Raw genomic sequence first — 19,638 nt, forward strand, 5'->3', positions numbered from 1 at the left:
GAAGTTGATTTACTTTGTATAATCTGTGTAAATCATTAGAATGTGTCCACAGATAGTCCTTAGACGAACTGTGAATCAAACACCAAGCAACCAACCAGCAACCAACCAGCCAAAATAATGACAGATGGGAATGTTACAGACTCAGTGTACACAGCATTCCCCTTGTTTTACTACTTCCCTCTCTCAGCCTCTCGAGAACATCTCATTGATGTAGTGGCTTGTTCTCCAGCATTAAACAGGAACAGGCAAAACAGAGACACTAGTCAAAGTCAGAACATTGACTGATATATTAATGTAGACTAAATATCAGCACTGTTAACTATTGACTCTCATTGAGTCCTGCATCTATTCACTACAGCTTCCACTGTAGTTCCCTCCACTGCCATCAAAACTGTACTTTCAACACCAAATGATGTGATTATATTGGAGACAGGTTTATAGCAGTGACAGTCATCTCTTCATTTACTCATAGTATTTATATGTAGAAGCCATATCAGACAGGGAAACTAATTGTTTTCACTTTATGATAGAAGATTCAGATTTGTCTGCCTGCCTGTGGAGCTCTTTACTTAAATTATTAGTATTGTATTGTGATCACAACTAGGTATTTTGCTCAAATAGAGATATAATAAAATTGTATTTTCTTTGAAAAGATGGGCCTGGCTGAGAATATAACATTCAGTGTGACCCTGTTTACTAAAATTTTCTGGATTATCTTGTGTCCAGAACAAAACGATGTATTTTCCTCAACTAGAGATTGAAATAAATGGTGTTTCAGAAAAGTAACATAATTAGGCCTACAGTATCACAGAGAGGTCAAACAGGTGTGGCCTGAGGCCCATGGACCGTGACTGAGTACACCCTGGCCTGACATCTGGACGTGCCTGGCCCAATCCCACCTAGCCACACTCTACCTCATACCTGCCTGTGTCTTCCCCTCAAGAGAGAGCATGACTAAGACCATTGTACACCATATGCACTGGGGGTAGAGAATAAACAGTAGTGTTGCTGTGGACACTGGATAATCTGACTAACACACACGTGTTTGACCTCTCTGTGATACTGTATTCCTACTTATGTTACTTTTCTGAGTTAGTTCAGGTATCATTCAATGTCCCGTGTTACATTATTTTTAAGAAACACAATTTATTTCAATCTCTAGTTGAGTAAAATAAGTAGTTGTGTTCTGGTGACAAAATAATCCAGAAGAAAACAGCAAACAGCGTCACACTCAGGCAGAAAAGTGAGAACAATCAGTTTCCCTGGCTGATATGGCTTCTACTTAGAAATACTATACGAGTAACTTAATCGATGACATTCACTGCTGTAATCCTGTCTCCAATATAATCACATCATTTACACAGACCCACCGCAGACCTTGGTCTGAAAAGGCATTCCATGGTCTGTTTGGTCAACGAGCTCAATGTATTCCAAACCCTTGTGGTGACCAGATGATCTCAAGTAATGTAGGTAGCCTAGTAATCTATGACCTTCTCTGGTATGTTCTATTGTGATCTGGAACTCGTTGTTTCCCTGTTTACTACTCAAAGATATTTTACTTATGAAGTCAAATACGAAATTAACTGCAATACACTGGTCTCGAGCATATTAGCATAACTAGGCTACACAGAACCAAGGTGAACCCATTGTAAAACGAGGCTTTTCAACATATTAAAATGTGTCCCAGTCCAACATGCCTAGCTCTGCCCACTGGGGCGTGGCTTACAGAGAGCTCTCTGAAATAAGAGCTCGTATCGTCGTCTTCCATCGGATCGAGTTATCTCATCACACCGGAGTCTGCAGCTTAAACATCTCCCATCCACAACACCCAACCTGGTTATGTTTTCATTGGTTCTCAGAGCAGCTCATATCCACCGGGTGATGTCTTGAGGAATACTGACTAATCAGCTGTTATTCATGATATGCAGCCAGGTGATGCAATCACAAGTTGCAGTCTTTGGAACTCACACCAATCACGTTAGTTCTGCCCTAATGAGATTGACTGAAGATAAACTCAACTGAGCAAGAAATATGTGATGGGAGACTTGTGATTCATTAAGCATCTGACCCATTTCAGTTGAGAGAAAGGTAATGTTCCAGGTCAGCTGTTTTTGCAGTCTTGTTGAGCACATTATCTGATGTCACAACACCTGGAGAAGAGTTTTCAGCAACCCCATTCATATGATATAACACTCTTCTGAGACATTCACGTAACTGCTAAAAATATTATCAGGAACGCCAACAATTTCTTTTACTGTTAATAGAGTCTCAAACATGGCTAAATAACAGTTGGCAAGTACAATCAAATCATCATCTTTTATTGTATTTTTTTGCCAGTCAGCTTGCAGGCACCAAGCCCTGTTACAAGGAGTAGCTAGAGCATGGTGAGCCAAGGAAAGCCCCACTGGCCAACCCCTCCCTTACCTGGACGGCGCTGGGCCGAACCCCAGGCTGTAGTGGTGCCTCACTGCGGTGCAGTGCTTTTGATGGATGAGCCACCCGAGACTCAGCCCAAATCATCTAGTAGATTAAAACCAGTTCATTGAATAACACGATCCATTTGAGATGATTTGGGTATGACATTTAAAACACGCTCAACAGAGGAGATTGACTTGCAAGGGGATTGATCCTAAAATACAGTTTTTGTTTTATGTGTCTAGTTTAACAAAACCAGTGTGAATTGCACTCATTCTCCATAGACTGCTTTCAGGGTAAGAAAACACAATTCTAAATAAAAAAAATCTGACCTACTCTATAAAGGGTGTATGAAGGGTGAAATAACAGCCCCCTCTGAAGGTTGCACTGACAAATGTTTGTGATATTTTTGTGATGCAACTACACTAGACAACCAATAGCTAATTGCAGATAGCTAATTGCAGATAGCTAATTGCAGATAGCTAATTGCAGATAGCTAACTGCATTCTGGCAACGCTCACCTCCATAATATCGGAGGTGCATAAAGATGGCGGCCCCCATGCACTTACCACAACTTCCTTGTTTGCTAAGTTCTCTGTATTGTACATTGCTCTCCGTTACTCTTTATTTTCTATGGTCATTAGCAGAGTATACATGATCCCAATTTTAGCTCCCAGACGGCTGCAATTTGAAAAAAACAAAAAAGTAGATTGTGCTGCTTTATAGGCACATTGAACCATGTCGCACGCCGTAGTTTAAAAACTATATGAACAGAGCTAAAACAATGACTTCATATCTGAATTATGCCACCCTTTTGCACGTTCACCATTGGTCTAAAGCTTTGCTTGCAGAGCCTATTGCTTCTTCAACAGGTTCCATTGGAGCCTCCATTTGCTTTGTTAGTACGTCTCCAGCCCTCTTCCCTGGTCTCTGCTGCACGAAGCTCATTTAACCTTGAGACCATGGAAGATAGATCACAGTGTCTAGATTCCACATATTCCAGCATTCATATTACTGACATTACAAAGTACAGTACATGATAGCATGTACAGTGTATGTTATAATACCTGACCATATAATCATGAAGCCATTTGAACACATGATAACTTTACTATGTCTTCTATGATTCTGATTAGGTAAAGCAACGATATGTCTAAAGTATTTTAACGTATTAAGAAATATTATGTTATTTCTAAATACAAGACTCTGACCAATAGTTTTATTTATGAGGGAATAAAGTAAAATGAACTTAATGTCAAAACAGTTTTTATTCAAAAAGTCCTTCAATGATAAGTGCTGTACATCTTTGTTCGTATGATGATAGGTAGAAAAGTCATAGAAATGTGGTACATGCATTTTTCGTCAATAAAATAATGCTGAGATTTGTAAATTAAAATATAGGTGTATACATTCTTTACATTTGACAAATCTGAGACAAATAAACAAACAATAGCATAATTAACTTGTTACATGATGGAAAGGCATACATGCAACTACAGCAGCCCTTAAAGCAATATAACTCAACTATATAAGATGCGCTCTAAAAAGAAAATGTTCCTGGAAGATCCTTTAGGGGTTCTTCAAATTGAAACTGTGGGGGATACCCTATAAGTTCTTTGAAGAACCTTACAAAAGCATTTCACAATGTACAGTATGTATGCATCTGTTTCAGAGGCTTTGTTGTCATGGTAATCTGAACATAGAATTACATGTAGAATCACATGTCTATATTTCTATATAAAACTCTAATGGACCATTCACAATAATAATATGTACATACTGCATGGTTTTTGGATCCCTTTTAGCCCATCATTGGGCTGGTCTTTCAAAGACTAAATGAATGATACATACAAGACAAACTAAATCAAACCAAAGACAATACACAATATCAAAGATTAAGCAAAGAAAAAGGACCTTTATTTTATGTTTAAAGAGTTTCACTTCTAAGAATGTTTATCACACTGAACATCGTATTCATTCAATTCTGATTAAGATCTTTATACAAATAGTGTGATCATGTAGTATGATCATATCTTCTAACATTAACATGAAAGACTATACTCTAAATCAAATGATATTTGTTACATACCCGTGTTTAGCAGATGTTATTGTGGGTGTAGCGAAATGCTCCAGTCCAGGTGATATAGATTTGTTAACATGAAAGACTATACTCCAGTCCAGGAGATGTAGTACTGTTAACATGAAAGACTATACTCCAGTCCAGGTGATATAGTGCTGTTAACATGAAAGACTATACTCCAGTCCAGGTGATATAGTGCTGTTAACATGAAAGACTATACTCCAGTCCAGGTGATATAGTGTTGTTAACATGAAAGACTATACTCCAGTCCAGGAGATATAGTGTTGTTAACATGAAAGACTATACTCCAGTCCAGGTGATATAGTGCTGTTAACATGAACGACTATACTCCAGTCCAGGTGATATAGATTTGTTAACATGAAAGACTATACTCCAGTCCAGGTGATATAGTGTTGTTAACATGAAAGACTATACTCCAGTCCAGGTGATATAGTGCTGTTAACATGAAAGACTATACTCCAGTCCAGGTGATATAGTGCTGTTAACATGAACGACTATACTCCAGTCCAGGTGATATAGATTTGTTAACATGAAAGACTATACTCCAGTCCAGGAGATATAGTGTTGTTAACATGAAAGACTATACTCCAGTCCAGGTGATATAGTGATGTTAACATGAAAGACTATACTCCAGTCCAGGTGATATAGTGTTGTTAACATGAAAGACTATACTCCAGTCCAGGAGATATAGTGTTGTTAACATGAAATACTATACTCCAGTCCAGGTGATATAGTGCTGTTAACATGAAAGACTATACTCCAGTCCAGGAGATATAGTACTGTTAACATGAACGACTATACTCCAGTCCAGGTGATATAGTGTTGTTAACATGAAAGACTATACTCCAGTCCAGGTGATATAGTGTTGTTAACATGAAAGACTATACTCCAGTCCAGGTGATATAGTGCTGTTAACATGAAAGACTATACTCCAGTCCAGGTGATATAGTGTTGTTAACATGAAAGACTATACTCCAGTCCAGGTGATATAGTGTTGTTAACATGAAAGACTATACTCCAGTCCAGGAGATATAGTACTGTTAACATGAAAGACTATACTCCAGTCCAGGTGATATAGTGTTGTTAACATGAAATACTATACTCCAGTCCAGGTGATATAGTGTTGTTAACATGAAAGACTATACTCCAGTCCAGGAGATATAGTACTGTTAACATGAAATACTATACTCCAGTCCAGGTGATATAGTGTTGTTAACATGAAATACTATACTCCAGTCCAGGTGATATAGTGTTGTTAACATGAAAGACTATACTCCAGTCCAGGAGATATAGTACTGTTAACATGAAAGACTATACTCCAGTCCAGGTGATATAGTGTTGTTAACATGAAATACTATACTCCAGTCCAGGTGATATAGTGTTGTTAACATGAAAGACTATACTCCAGTCCAGGAGATATAGTACTGTTAACATGAAATACTATACTCCAGTCCAGGAGATATAGTGTTGTTAACATGAAAGACTATACTCCAGTCCAGGAGATATAGTGCTGTTAACATGAAAGACTATACTCCAGTCCAGGTGATATAGTGCTGTTAACATGAAAGACTATACTCCAGTCCAGGAGATATAGTGTTGTTAACATGAAAGACTATACTCCAGTCCAGGAGATATAGTGTTGTTAACATGAAAGACTATACTCCAGTCCAGGTGATATAGTGCTGTTAACATGAACGACTATACTCCAGTCCAGGTGATATAGATTTGTTAACATGAAAGACTATACTCCAGTCCAGGTGATATAGTGTTGTTAACATGAAAGACTATACTCCAGTCCAGGTGATATAGTGCTGTTAACATGAAAGACTATACTCCAGTCCAGGTGATATAGTGCTGTTAACATGAACGACTATACTCCAGTCCAGGTGATATAGATTTGTTAACATGAAAGACTATACTCCAGTCCAGGAGATATAGTGTTGTTAACATGAAAGACTATACTCCAGTCCAGGTGATATAGTGATGTTAACATGAAAGACTATACTCCAGTCCAGGTGATATAGTGTTGTTAACATGAAAGACTATACTCCAGTCCAGGAGATATAGTGTTGTTAACATGAACGACTATACTCCAGTCCAGGTGATATAGTGTTGTTAACATGAAAGACTATACTCCAGTCCAGGTGATATAGTGTTGTTAACATGAAAGACTATACTCCAGTCCAGGTGATATAGTGCTGTTAACATGAAAGACTATACTCCAGTCCAGGTGATATAGTGTTGTTAACATGAAAGACTATACTCCAGTCCAGGTGATATAGTGTTGTTAACATGAAAGACTATACTCCAGTCCAGGAGATATAGTACTGTTAACATGAAAGACTATACTCCAGTCCAGGTGATATAGTGTTGTTAACATGAAATACTATACTCCAGTCCAGGTGATATAGTGTTGTTAACATGAAAGACTATACTCCAGTCCAGGAGATATAGTACTGTTAACATGAAATACTATACTCCAGTCCAGGTGATATAGTGTTGTTAACATGAAAGACTATACTCCAGTCCAGGTGATATAGTGTTGTTAACATGAAAGACTATACTCCAGTCCAGGAGATATAGTACTGTTAACATGAAAGACTATACTCCAGTCCAGGTGATATAGTGTTGTTAACATGAAATACTATACTCCAGTCCAGGTGATATAGTGTTGTTAACATGAAAGACTATACTCCAGTCCAGGAGATATAGTACTGTTAACATGAAATACTATACTCCAGTCCAGGAGATATAGTGTTGTTAACATGAAAGACTATACTCCAGTCCAGGAGATATAGTGCTGTTAACATGAAAGACTATACTCCAGTCCAGGTGATATAGTGCTGTTAACATGAAAGACTATACTCCAGTCCAGGAGATATAGTGTTGTTAACATGAAAGACTATACTCCAGTCCAGGAGATATAGTGTTGTTAACATGAAAGACTATACTCCAGTCCAGGTGATATAGTGTTGTTAACATGAAAGACTATACTCCAGTCCAGGTGATATAGTGTTGTTAACATGAACGACTATACTCCAGTCCAGGTGATATAGTACTGTTAACATGAAAGACTATACTCCAGTCCAGGTGATATAGTACTGTTAACATGAAAGACTATACTCCAGTCCAGGAGATATAGTGATCTACAGCAGATATGACAACTTCACCTTCCGTTCTATATCAGCCTGCTGGTAGCTGTCAGTCAGTGATGTCACTATCCTTAAAGCCATCCCTGATTGTCACAGGTGGAGCCTCTGATAAACAACAGTTCCTTTCTTTAAAGCTACAGTTTGATATTTGGGAAGCTGTTCAATGGTCATTTCAGTTTTCTGTATTTACCCAGTGGTTGAATATAAATGCCTCATGACCTGAACTGTCTGTCTTAATCATAACCCAAAAATTAATGTTTTATTTCCATAGCCCCATCCTTCAGCTGACTATCAAAACGAGTGGCGGGGGCCCCATTTTGTTGTTTTTTAAATCACAAATTAATTTGGAATTGCAAGATTCGCTATTTATTACAATAGTTCTTGATTGAATTGACTGTATCTTGGCTTTGTGTTGCTGTGTTGTCACATTCATGCTTGGTGAGTTATTTCTGGTTGAAATGTCTGAAATCTTTGATTGGCCAATTCTATGTATAGGTCAAGAATCATGATATCGTTTCCCACTTTATTTCATGTTGAATGCGTTTTTCAAGCTCTTCAATGCGTCATCACTTGTTAATGTCTTCCAGTCCTCTGGGATATCAGCAGGTCGTGCATTTGTGTCTTTAGCAATTCTCTCATTGAATGTGGTCATCACATACTTCCAGTAGTCTGTAGCCTTAATGCTGGGATCTCCAGTTATCATCCAGTCAGGGTAATATGTCTGGTAGTCCTTGTAGGGGTGAAATTTGCCTTCAGTCAGTTTTGTCTTGAATTGTCTGTCACTAATCACAGAGGATGAACATATGTCAGTTCCTAACACAGCTGTAAACAAATTCCTCCAACCACAGACTCCTTGTGGACGGTGAATGGAGGTAAAGTGTTGGGTATGCTCCTTACCTCCTGCTTCACATGGTGCACTGCAGAAGGGACATTGCTCTCCACATCCAAACAGACTGGTGAACATCTTGTCCTGAGGCTTGAATGGCAGAGATCTTAGTCTCTCTTCGATGTCTCCATCCTTGTCATACTTAGGTGCCAGTGACTGCTCCATTTCCTCCACAAACTCTGTGATGTAGTCAGCAAACTGTTCTGTGTTTGCAGTGTTCAGAATCATAATGGAATCCAGAGCATCCTTTGGAAAGACAAGCTTTTCTTCAAGGGCCCTGCAGATGTTATGAATAAAAGTCTTGATATTTTTTATAGGGCTATGTGTTTTTTTGATGTTAGAAATTGTATCAGTGATTATCTTGACTATCTCTGAAAGATGTTTGTTCTCCAATTTCTCTAGACTGCGGTCCTTAGAGAGTTGATTGGAAATTTGGTCAAACAGCCAGTCCTTCACAAAGTTTACATACTGGTTAATGTACTCTCTATATTGCTCATATTCTCCATCCATCAGGAGCTGTTCCAAAACAGAGAACTGGAAAGCCCCTCTTGTGCTGTAATCCTTTGACCCTTCACCTGTCTTCACTTCATCAACCACATCAGGACCAATCATTTTGGTCACATAGTCCTGTACAGCTGGCCGTAAGAGCTTTGTGAACTCCTCAGCTTTCTTTAGGCACTGGTCTCGGTTATGAAACAAGTCTATGAACTCAGTAAGGTACTTGTTCTTAGACTGTTCCAGACATAGTCGTGGGTCGTTGACTGCAATGAAATCATCATGCTTCTTCTGAAACTCTCTGGCTGCTATGCCACAGATGTGCAGCTTTAGATCCACCTCACATTCCTCACTTACTTTAAGTTTGTTGTTTTGTTGCCATGTTTCATCAATTATTCTAAGCAGCTCTTTGATGTAAGTATCATGGTAATCTGTTTTGCTTTTCACCTTCTGTGTTATAAAGTCCTGACACTTCGTTATTATGTTGTCACACAACTGTTGCATTTTCTTCGTTTGGTCTAGATCCCAGAACTTTAAAAAGCCTATAAACTTCTGCCACCTCCCTGATTCCACAATAAGGGCTGTCTTCCCACAATCAACCAACTTGTTTTCATCCAACATACTTTTGACATGAGCCGGCCTTGTAGATAAATGGTCACGTAAAATGTTGAAGGCATCATCAGCAACATTTCTTCTTCTGAGTCCTCTGAATTTGATCTCAGACAGAGTTTCCTTCCACATTCTTTCAAACTCTTTTCTGAGGGCCTCATCTGATAAATCAGATTTGTTCTGTCTACAGGTCTGCAGCAAAGCCAGCACCATGTTCTCCATTGTATTTGCCTGTGAACTCTTGATGTCATCCAGTTGGGCCATTCCCTCTCTGATTTCAACAGCTCCATGTAGAACGTTACTCACTGTGTTTTCTGTCTCTCGTCTCAGTGTTTTAGCACTGGCAACAAAGCCTTCCCTGTATTTTTCCACCAGATTGACATGGCCATCTTGCTTTTTAAAGTATGTAATTAGATTGTTTTGGATTTCCTTTTCCCCCACTGACAGCTTATCCGATGCTTCCCTCATCAGGTCATTAAGCATTTCTCTGATGGTGATCTGGGGATTAAGAACTGTCATGCCAAAATTAGACATTTTTGTTTCAGCACCCACCATCCATTTATACATCTTTTTCTGGAAGGCCCATTCCCAACTATTGTACTCAGTGCATAATTTGGAATATGCATCTGCAACCAAGCTGTTTCTGAAATTAAAGATGAAGTTCTCTAATTTAACAGACTCCCACAAGCTTTGTGTCCACTTCATGAAATGTGTCAAATCATCATTTCTCTGACAGTTTTTAAAATCTTGCATCAAGCTCTTTTTGAAGTCATACACAGCCTCACTGTAGCCTGCATTGACTGGAGCCATAGGGGGAGTCCCATGCCAGAGTCCTGGGATGTAGCAGCTGCTTGTGTCTGGATCATACTTCATAACGTCAGTGAACTTGGTGATATTCTCCTTCTTCTCCATTCTGGCTGCTACCTGGGTCATTTCATTCAACTGTTCCAACAACTTCTTCCTGTCCCTCATGTTGTTGTCATGAGCAGACATGTCTGACACATTCTGGTGCACAAAATGACATACTGGCTTCTTCCCCACTTCCTTCATCCTGATAAAAGCATGAACAACAATCTGAAGAATGTCTTTCATCTCTGTGGAGTTCTCCATGGCGATGTTGATGATAGTGACATCACTGAGTCCTATCACCAGTGTGGCCAGTTCATTGTCATGTTCATGGCTGTCATCTAGTTGAGCCAGCTCTGGTGATTTCAACCCCTCTGTGTCAATCACCATGATGAAGTCACATTTCAGCTCCTTGAGGTCTTTGTTGACTTTAATCAGTAGCATGAAGGCCCCTCTGGTGCATCTTCCACTGCTGACAGCAAACTGGACGCCAAACATGGTGTTGAGGAGAGTGGACTTCCCTGTGCTTTGGACCCCTAAAACTGTGACCACCCGGATCTTGCTGTTAGAGTCCACAAGAGTATGAAGCTGAGTCAGTACAGCTGATATCCATTTCAGAGGGATATTTGATGCATCTCCATCCAGAAGCTCAATGGGGAAACCATCCAACAGCATCTGAGCACACAATCCAGGGAGATGCTCCATCTGTTTCCTTTGAGGGCTGTTTTCAGGGAGGGAGCAGGCAGCTTCATATAACTGGCCCAACTCACGCAGGAAGTGTTCAAGTCCCAGGGAACAGTCAGATAATTGCTTATCCAAATCTTTAATGTCGTCTTTTCTCTCCGGAGAACATTGGCAAAGATCTTTGTACCGGTCCCTTAAGCAAGACAGGTTCTGCCGTGACAGATTGTCCAGATTTATCCGCACCCATTTGAGGAAATAGGATCGCTCAGGTCCTGACCTAGACAATCCTAACATAAAGCTTGCCATTGCATCTGACATGTCAAATGTATATTGTTTCTCTCTCAACTCTTTCTCCTTTTTCTTCAGAGAGCTCATGTAGTGTTCAATGTCTTGATCCCCTTGTTTTCTCAGTCTACATCTCTCTTTCTCCAACTGGGAAAGCTCTTTCCAGATTTGCCCTTGTAAAGGTAGCTGTTCATCTTTGAATTTGACTGTGTCTGTGATGTTACTCGTGATTTCATCTGCCATCTTCCTGGCACTCTGACACTCATCACTGTCTTCATCAACCAGAATCCCACTCTGACGAGCTACGGTAGCCATGTTTTCAACTGTCAATCTGTTTTTACTTTTTTTGATGATGTCATCCACAGATGACTGCAGGGTTTTGACAAATTCTGCATCATTCTGCTTCTTCTTCACAATCACATTTGTTGGGTTGATATTGTAGTTTGTGATAATTCTTTTCAATGTGTCTTTTCTGAATGTTTTTCTTTGAGAGTTGACGACCAGAAATAACTCAGCTTTTGTGATTTTTCCTTCCAAAACCTTGAGATCTGCCTCGAAATCATCAATGAAAATGTAAACTGCAGCTGATGTTTGACACAGAAAGGAGAACTGTGTTTCAAAGGACCTGATGTCTCCTCTGAGATTGGCCACCACCATAGGCTCTGTGAACATGTCATTGTTTCTGTTCCCACATGGAAAGTACCAGTTGATTTCAACTAGACCATCTGAGATTCTGCGAGGGACATCACCACATTCCATATCATGATGAACAAATGTATCATGGTACTGTTGAGGGTTACTAAGCAACTTGTTCAAGATCTGAGACTTGGACAAGCTACTCTCTCCTATCCTAACAAAGGACACCATAGGAATATCAGAGACAACAATTCTCTCCTCTTTGAACGACTTTGAGTCTGTTTGGGAAGAGGGTCTAAACTTCCTCACTATGTCCCTCAAGGCCCACAGCATCAAAGTACTTTGTTCTGTGTCACAGTTGGGCAGCAGAAGAGGAACAGCAAACTGACACATAGACATTTTTTGGACCATCTCCTGCTGCAGGAAACCATCTGAACACAGAAACAGGGCAGTTATCAGGTCCAGTGGATTAATCTTATTGGTGTTTTCAGAGCCACTTTCCAGATTGTCAAAACTGTCTACTCCCAGAAATGAAACACCTGCATCAGTGGACATACATTTGACACGCCTAGCATTTAGATTTGCCATCATTAATTTCTTAAGGAAGGCCCCTGGAAGTGACTGCATAGTGGTAAGAGGTTCATCTGATGTAGTATCAACATTTATCTCAAGGACAGTACTTAACGTCAGCTTGTTTTCATAATGATCTTCTAGTCCAGTCTTTGACAACAGCTCCTTGAGACTGGGTTCTGTAAATAGAAAGGATGTTTTGGAAAAAGCCAGGATCTAGGGATCTGGAGAATTCACCATCATATTTCTCATCAGGGAAGATACTGTAGCTGTTTAAAGAGTAATTCTGATAACTAGTTAAAGTTTAATAAACTTTGACACCAGACATAATATTTAAGAAGGGTAATTCCTTACTTGTGGTGAGGATTGTTGACACCAGTTGACTTTTCTTTACATTTTCCAGCACAGTGCAGACAGTGAGAGAGTACTGAGTACCACATCGCAGCTCAGAGAGAGTGATGCTGGGTGAAGATGTGGTAGTGATGTGTGGTTCTGTCCCTGGACACTGGTAGGATATCTGGTAATGATGTTGGGTTTGGTCCAATCCTGGTGGCAGGCTCCAGCTAACAGCAGCTGATGTGGTGTCCACTGAGTCAACAGTCAGCTGGTCTGGAGCAGGAAGTACTAAGGGAAAATACATTATTGTCAGTGTTACAGTTTAACTCCAGAAATATACTACAGGAGTCCACATTCATCCCTACCGGGACAGGGATCACTAGGGGAGGGGTTTAATATAGTTAATAGTAGCTGATGTGGTGTCCACTGAGTCCACATTCAGCCCTACCGGGGCAGGGATAACTAGGGGAGGGGTTTAATATAGTTAATAGTAGCTGATGTGGTGTTAACTAAGTCAACATTCAGCCCTATCGGGGCAGAGATAACTAGGGGAGGGGTTTAATATAGTTAATAGTAGCTGATCATTTGTAGCCCTGTTGACTTCCATTCTACTGTTAATATTCCTCTATAGGAGAATATCCCACCTCTACTACTTAGTCACTACTCACTACTTCTATCACACTAGCCTACATGTTATAACACTAGTGTCTAACAATTACAAACACTACTACTATTACACTAGCCTACATGTTATAACACTAGGCTCTAACCATTTCAATTCTAAACTTCTTAGACTACCATAAAAATACTTTTACAGCTGAAACAAGACACAATTTCTCTTCAGGAAAAAGGTTCAGATTTGTCCGATTATGCCCCCCAGAATTGAAGTGAGTCGTACAGTTGGTTGTACGTACTTGTACAGATGGTTGTAGAGAGAAGTTTGCTCTGTTTCCCATTGTTCAACACAGTTGAGACACTGATGGTGTACTGAGTACCAGGTAGCAGGCCAGAGAGAGTTCTGTAGCAGTCTTTAGAATTGGCTGAGTGGGTCTCTGTTCACGGGCTGAAGTAGGATATGTCAAAGCGTTGTGGGAGTTCCTCTGTCCAGTGTCTGTGTTCTTTTGCCCATCTTAATATTTTCTTTTTAATGGCCAGTCTGAGATATGGCTTTTTTCTTCTTCTTTGGAACTCTGCGTAGAAGACCAGCATCCCGGAGTCTCCTCTTCACTGTTGACGTTGAGACTGGTGTTTTGCGGGTACTATTTAATGAAGCTGCTCTTGAACTCTCTTGAACTTGCAGACGTGTTGCTGTGCGTTTTGTTGCCAACCTTACTTTGCTACCTGACAACTTTACGGTTTTTACTTTTTAATTACCGTTTATATTTTGCTGTGTTGCTGTGCGTTTTGTTGCCAACCCTACTTTGCTACCTGACAACTTTACTGTTTTTACTTTTTAATTACCGTTTATATTTTTCGTTTTTTCCCTCAACTTTTTTTCTCATTCAACCTTTTCACTCCGGACGCTTTATCTGGACATGGTTCGTCAGCATCTTCAACAGCCAAAGCTAAGTAGTAACATTAACATGATGCCTTCTAATTGCAGTCGCTGTACTCATAATATACAGGAGAACGATCGCCTTACGGCGAGGATAGCTGTGCTGCCAGCCCAGCTTCAGACGCAATCGTTAGGTAAGGGTAATTTCAGTGTAGGAAAGGATGAAACAGCGTCTGTGCCACCAGTAAGTACAGATAGTAGTATAAATCCCCTCGCACAGTCCCCGCAGCAGGACAACTTTCTCATGGCTTCTGGAGGGAAATGCTGTAGGAATGCTCAACCGGTATCGCTCATTCAGCCGACAGAAACTTTCAACCGGTTTTCCCCATTAAGCAGCGAGTCGGAGTCTGAGGCCGAGTCTTCTCTTGTCTCTACTCCTCCCGTTACGGGGTCTGAGAAGCCGAAGCTTCCCACCATTAGCTCTGACAAATTGAAAACCCTAGTCATTGGCGACTCCATTACCCGCAGTATTAGACTTAAAACGAATCACCCAGCGATCATACACTGTTTACCAGGGGGCTACCGACGTTAAGGCTAATCTGAAGATGGTGCTGGCTAAAGCTAAAACGGGCGAGTGTAGAGAGTATAGAGATATTGTTATCCACGTCGGCACCAACGATGTTAGGATGAAACAGTCAGAGGTCACCAAGCACAACATAGCTTCAGCGTGTAAATCAGCTAGAAAGATGTGTCGGCATTGAGTAATTGTCTCTGGCCCCCTCCCAGTTAGGGAGAGTGATGAGCTCTACAGCAGAGTCTCACAACTCAATCGCTGGTTGAAAACTGTTTTCTGCCCCTCCCAAAAGATAGAATTTGTAGATAATTGGCCCTCTTTCTGGGACTCACCCACAAACAGGACCAAGCCTGGCCTGCTGAGGAGTGATGGACTCCATCCTAGCTGGAGGGGTGCTCTCATCTTATCTACCAACATAGACAGGGCTCTAACTCCTCTAGCTCCACAATGAAATAGGGTGCAGGCCAGGCAGCAGGCTGTTAGCCAGTCTGCCAGCTTAGTGGAGTCTGCCACTAGCATAATCAGTGTAGTCAGCTCAGCTATCCCCATTGAGACTGTGTCTGTGCCTCGACCTAGGTTGGGCAAAACTAAACATGGCGGTGTTCGCCTTAGCAATCTCACTATGATAAAGACCTCCTCCATTCCTGCCATTATTGAAAGAGATCGTGATACCTCACATCTCAAAATAGGGCTACTTAATGTTAGATCCCTCACTTCAAAGGCAGTTATAGTCAATGAACTAATCACTGATCATAATCTTGATGTGATTGGCCTGACTGAAACATGGCTTAAGCCTGATGAATTTACTGTGTTAAATGAGGCCTCACCTCCTGGTTACACTAGTGACCATATCCCCCGTGCATCCCGCAAAGGCGGAGGTGTTGCTAACATTTACGATAGCAAATTTCAATTTACAAAAATAAAAAATGACGTTTTCGTCTTTTGAGCTTCTAGTCATGAAATCTATGCAGCCTACTCAATCACTTTTTATAGCCACTGTTTATAGGCCTCCTGGGCCATATACAGCGTTCCTCTCTGAGTTCCCTGAATTCCTATCGGACATTGTAGTCATAGCAGATAATATTCAAATTTTTGGTGATTTTAATATTCACATGGAAAAGTCCACAAACCCACTCCAAAAGGCTTTCGGAGCCATCATCGACTAAGTGGGTTTTGTCCAACATGTCTCTGGACCTACTCACTGCCACAGTCATACTCTGGACCTAGTTATGTCCCATGGAATAAATGATGTTGATCTTAATGTTTTCCCACATAATCCTGGACTATCGGACCACCATTTTATTACGTTTGCAATCGCAACAAATAATCTGCTCAGACCCCAACCAAGGAGCATCAAAAGTTGTGCTATAAATTCTCAGACAACACAAAGATTCCTTGATGCCCTTCCAGACTCCTTCTGCCTACCCAAGGACGTCAGAGGACAAATATCAGTTAACCACCTAACTGAGGAACTCAATTTAACCTTGCGCAATACCCTAGATGCAGTCGCACCCATAAAAACTAAAAACATTTGTCATAAGAAACTAGCTCCCTGGTATACAGAAAATACCCGAGCTCTAAAGCAAGCTTCCAGAAAATTGGAACGGAAATGGCGCCACACCAAACTGGAAGTCTTCCGACTAGCTTGGAAAGACAGTACCGTGCAGTATCGAAGAGCCCTCACTGCTGCTCGATCATCCTATTTTTCCAACTTAATTGAGGAAAATAAGAACAATCCAACATTTATTTTTGATACTGTCGCAAAGCTAACTAAAAAGCAGCATTCCCCAAGTGAGGATGGCTTTCACTTCAGCAGTAATAAATTCATGAACTTCTTTGAGGAAAAGATCATGATCATTAGAAAGCAAATTACGGACTCCTCTTTAAATCTGCGTATTCCTCCAAAGCTCAGCTGTCCTGAGTCTGCACAACTCTGCCAGGACCTAGGATCAAGAGAGACACTTAAGTGTTTTAGTACTATATCTCTTGGCACAATGATGAAAATAATCATGGCTTCTAAACCTTCAAGCTGCATACTGGACCCTATTCCAACTAAACTACTGAAAGAGCTGCTTCCTGTGCTCGGCCCTCCTATGTTGAACATAATAAACGGCTCTCTATCCACCGGATGTGTACCAAACTCACTAAAAGTGGCAGTAATAAAGCCTCTCTTGAAAAAGCCAAACCTTGAACCAGAAAATATAAAAAACTATCGGCCTATATCGAATCTTCCATTCCTCTCAAAAATGTTAGAAAAAGCTGTTGCACTGCAACTCACTGCCTTCCTGAAGACAAACAATGTGTACGAAATGCTTCAGTCTGGTTTTAGACCCCATCATAGCACTGAGACTGCACTTGTAAAGGTGGTAAATTACCTTTTAATGGCGTCAGACCGAGGCTCTGCATCTGTCCTCGTGCTACTAGACCTTAGTGCTGCCTTTGATACCATCGATCACCACATTCTTTTGGAGAGATTGGAAACCCAAATTGGTCTACACGGACAAGTTCTGGCCTGGTTTAGATCTTATCTGTTGGAAAGATATCAGTTTGTCTCTGTGAATGGTTTGTCCTCTGACAAATCAACTGTACATTTCGGTGTTCCTCAAGGTTCCGTTTTAGGACCACTATTGTTTTCACTATATATTTTACCTCTTGGGGATGTAATTCGAAAACATAATGTTAACTTTCACTGCTATGCGGATGACACACAGCTGTACATTTCAATGAAACATGGTGAAGCCCCAAAATTTCCCTCTCTAGAAGCCTGTGTTTCAGACATAAGGAGGTGGATGGCTGAAAACTTTCTACTTTTAAACTCGGACAAAACAGAGATGCTTGTTCTAGGTCCCAAGAAACAAAGAGATCTTCTATTGAATCTGACAATTAATCTTGATGGTTGTAAAGTCGTCTCAAATAAAACTGTGAAGGACCTCGGCGTTACTCTGGACCCTGATCTCTCTTTTGACGAACATATCAAGACTGTTTCAAGGACAGCTTTTTTCCATCTACGTAACATTGCAAAAATCAGAAACTTTCTGTCCAAAAAAGATGCAGAAAAATTAATCCATGCTTTTGTTACTTCTAGGTTAGACTACTGCAATGCTCTACTTTCCGGCTACCCGGATAAAGCAATAAATAAACTTCAGTTAGTGCTAAATATGGCTGCTAGAATCCTGACTAGAACCCAAAAATTTGATCATATTACTCCAGTGCTAGCTTCCCTACTGTAACGGTCGTCCTCCTCCTCTTCGGAGCCTGGCGGACGGCTCTGCAGGCTCATGGAAGACGGGCGGCTTTGCAGGCTCAGTACAGACGGGCGGCTTTGAAGGCTCAGTACAGACGGGCAGTTCATGCGGCGCTTGGCAGACGGACAGTTCAGACGGCGTTGGGCAGACGGGCAGTTCAGGTGCCGCTGGGCAGACGGGCAGTTCAGGCGCCGCTGGGCAGACGGCAGACTCTGGCCGGCTGAGACGCACTATAGGCCTGGTGCGTGGTACCGGAACTGGAGGTACCGGGCTAAGGACACGCACCATCAGGCTAGTGCGGGGAACAACAACAGGGCACACTGGACTCTCAAGGCGTACTATAGGCCTGGTGCGTGGTACCGGCACTGGTGGTACCGGGCTGAGGGCGAGTACGGGGAGAAGGAACAGTGCATACAGGGCTCTGGAGACGCACAGGAGGCTTGATGCGTGGTGCCGGAACTGGAGGCACTGGGCTGGAGACACGCACCACAGGGAGAGTGCGTGGAGGAGAAACAGGGCTCTGGAGACGCACTGGAAACCTGGTACGTGGTGTAGGCTCTGGTGGTACTGGCCTGGAGCGGGGAGGTGGCGCCGGAAATACCGGACCGTGCAGGCGTACTGGCTCCCTTGAGCACTGAGCCTGCCCAACCTTACCTGGTTGTATGCTCCCCGTCGCCCGACCAGTGCGGGGAGGTGGAATAACCCGCACCGGGCTATGTAGGCGAACCAGGGACACCATGCGTAAGGCTGGTGCCATGTAAGCCGGCCCGAGGAGACGCACTGGTGGCCAGATATGTAGAGCCGGCTTCATGGCACTTGGCTCAATGCTCAATCTGGCCCGGCCGATACGAGGAGCTGGTATGTACCGCACCGGGCTATGCACACGTACAGGAGACACCATGCGCTCTACTGCGTAACACGGTGTCTGCCCGTACTCTCGCTCTCCACGGTAAGTACAGGGAGTAGACGCAGGTCTCCTACCTGACTTCGCCACTCTCCCTTTTATCCTCCCCCCAAGAAATTTTTGGGGTTTACTTTCGAGTTTCCTACCGCGTCTTCGTGCTGCCTCCATTCGCCGGTATCCCTCCTCGCACTGCGCCAGAGAATCCCAGGCGGGCTCCGGCACTCGCCCTGGGTCGATCGCCCACCTGTCGATCTCCTCCCACGTAGTGTAGCCCAGATCCTTCTCCTGCTTCCGAGCTAGCTCCTCAAAACGCCGCCTCTCTGCTTTCGCTGCCTCCAGCTCAGCTTTGGGGCGGCGATATTCTCCTGGTTGAGCCCAGGGTCCCTTTCCGTCCAATATTTCCTC

General features: G+C 42.0%; 1 protein-coding gene across 2 annotated transcripts in view; it reads right to left on the bottom strand.

The window, feature by feature from the left end:
- Positions 1–7,162: 7,162 nt before the first annotated feature.
- LOC139579404 (interferon-induced very large GTPase 1-like) overlaps positions 7,163–19,638 on the bottom strand; it is a 52,545-nt gene continuing 40,069 nt past the window's right edge. Inside the window, exons 11-12 of one of the 2 annotated variants that reach the window (XM_071407996.1) lie at positions 13,034–13,303; positions 7,163–12,858 (exon numbers count right to left, since the gene is read on the bottom strand). In XM_071407996.1, coding sequence (XP_071264097.1) covers positions 8,192–12,858; positions 13,034–13,303 — 4,937 coding nt within the window. In that variant the 3' untranslated portion in view covers positions 7,163–8,191. The remainder of the gene's footprint in view (positions 12,859–13,033; positions 13,304–19,638) is intronic. The other variant, XM_071407997.1, reaches the window with a different exon arrangement.

Source organism: Salvelinus alpinus, chromosome 6 (assembly GCF_045679555.1).
Source record: "Salvelinus alpinus chromosome 6, SLU_Salpinus.1, whole genome shotgun sequence".
Classification (NCBI taxonomy): Eukaryota; Metazoa; Chordata; class Actinopteri; order Salmoniformes; family Salmonidae; genus Salvelinus; species Salvelinus alpinus.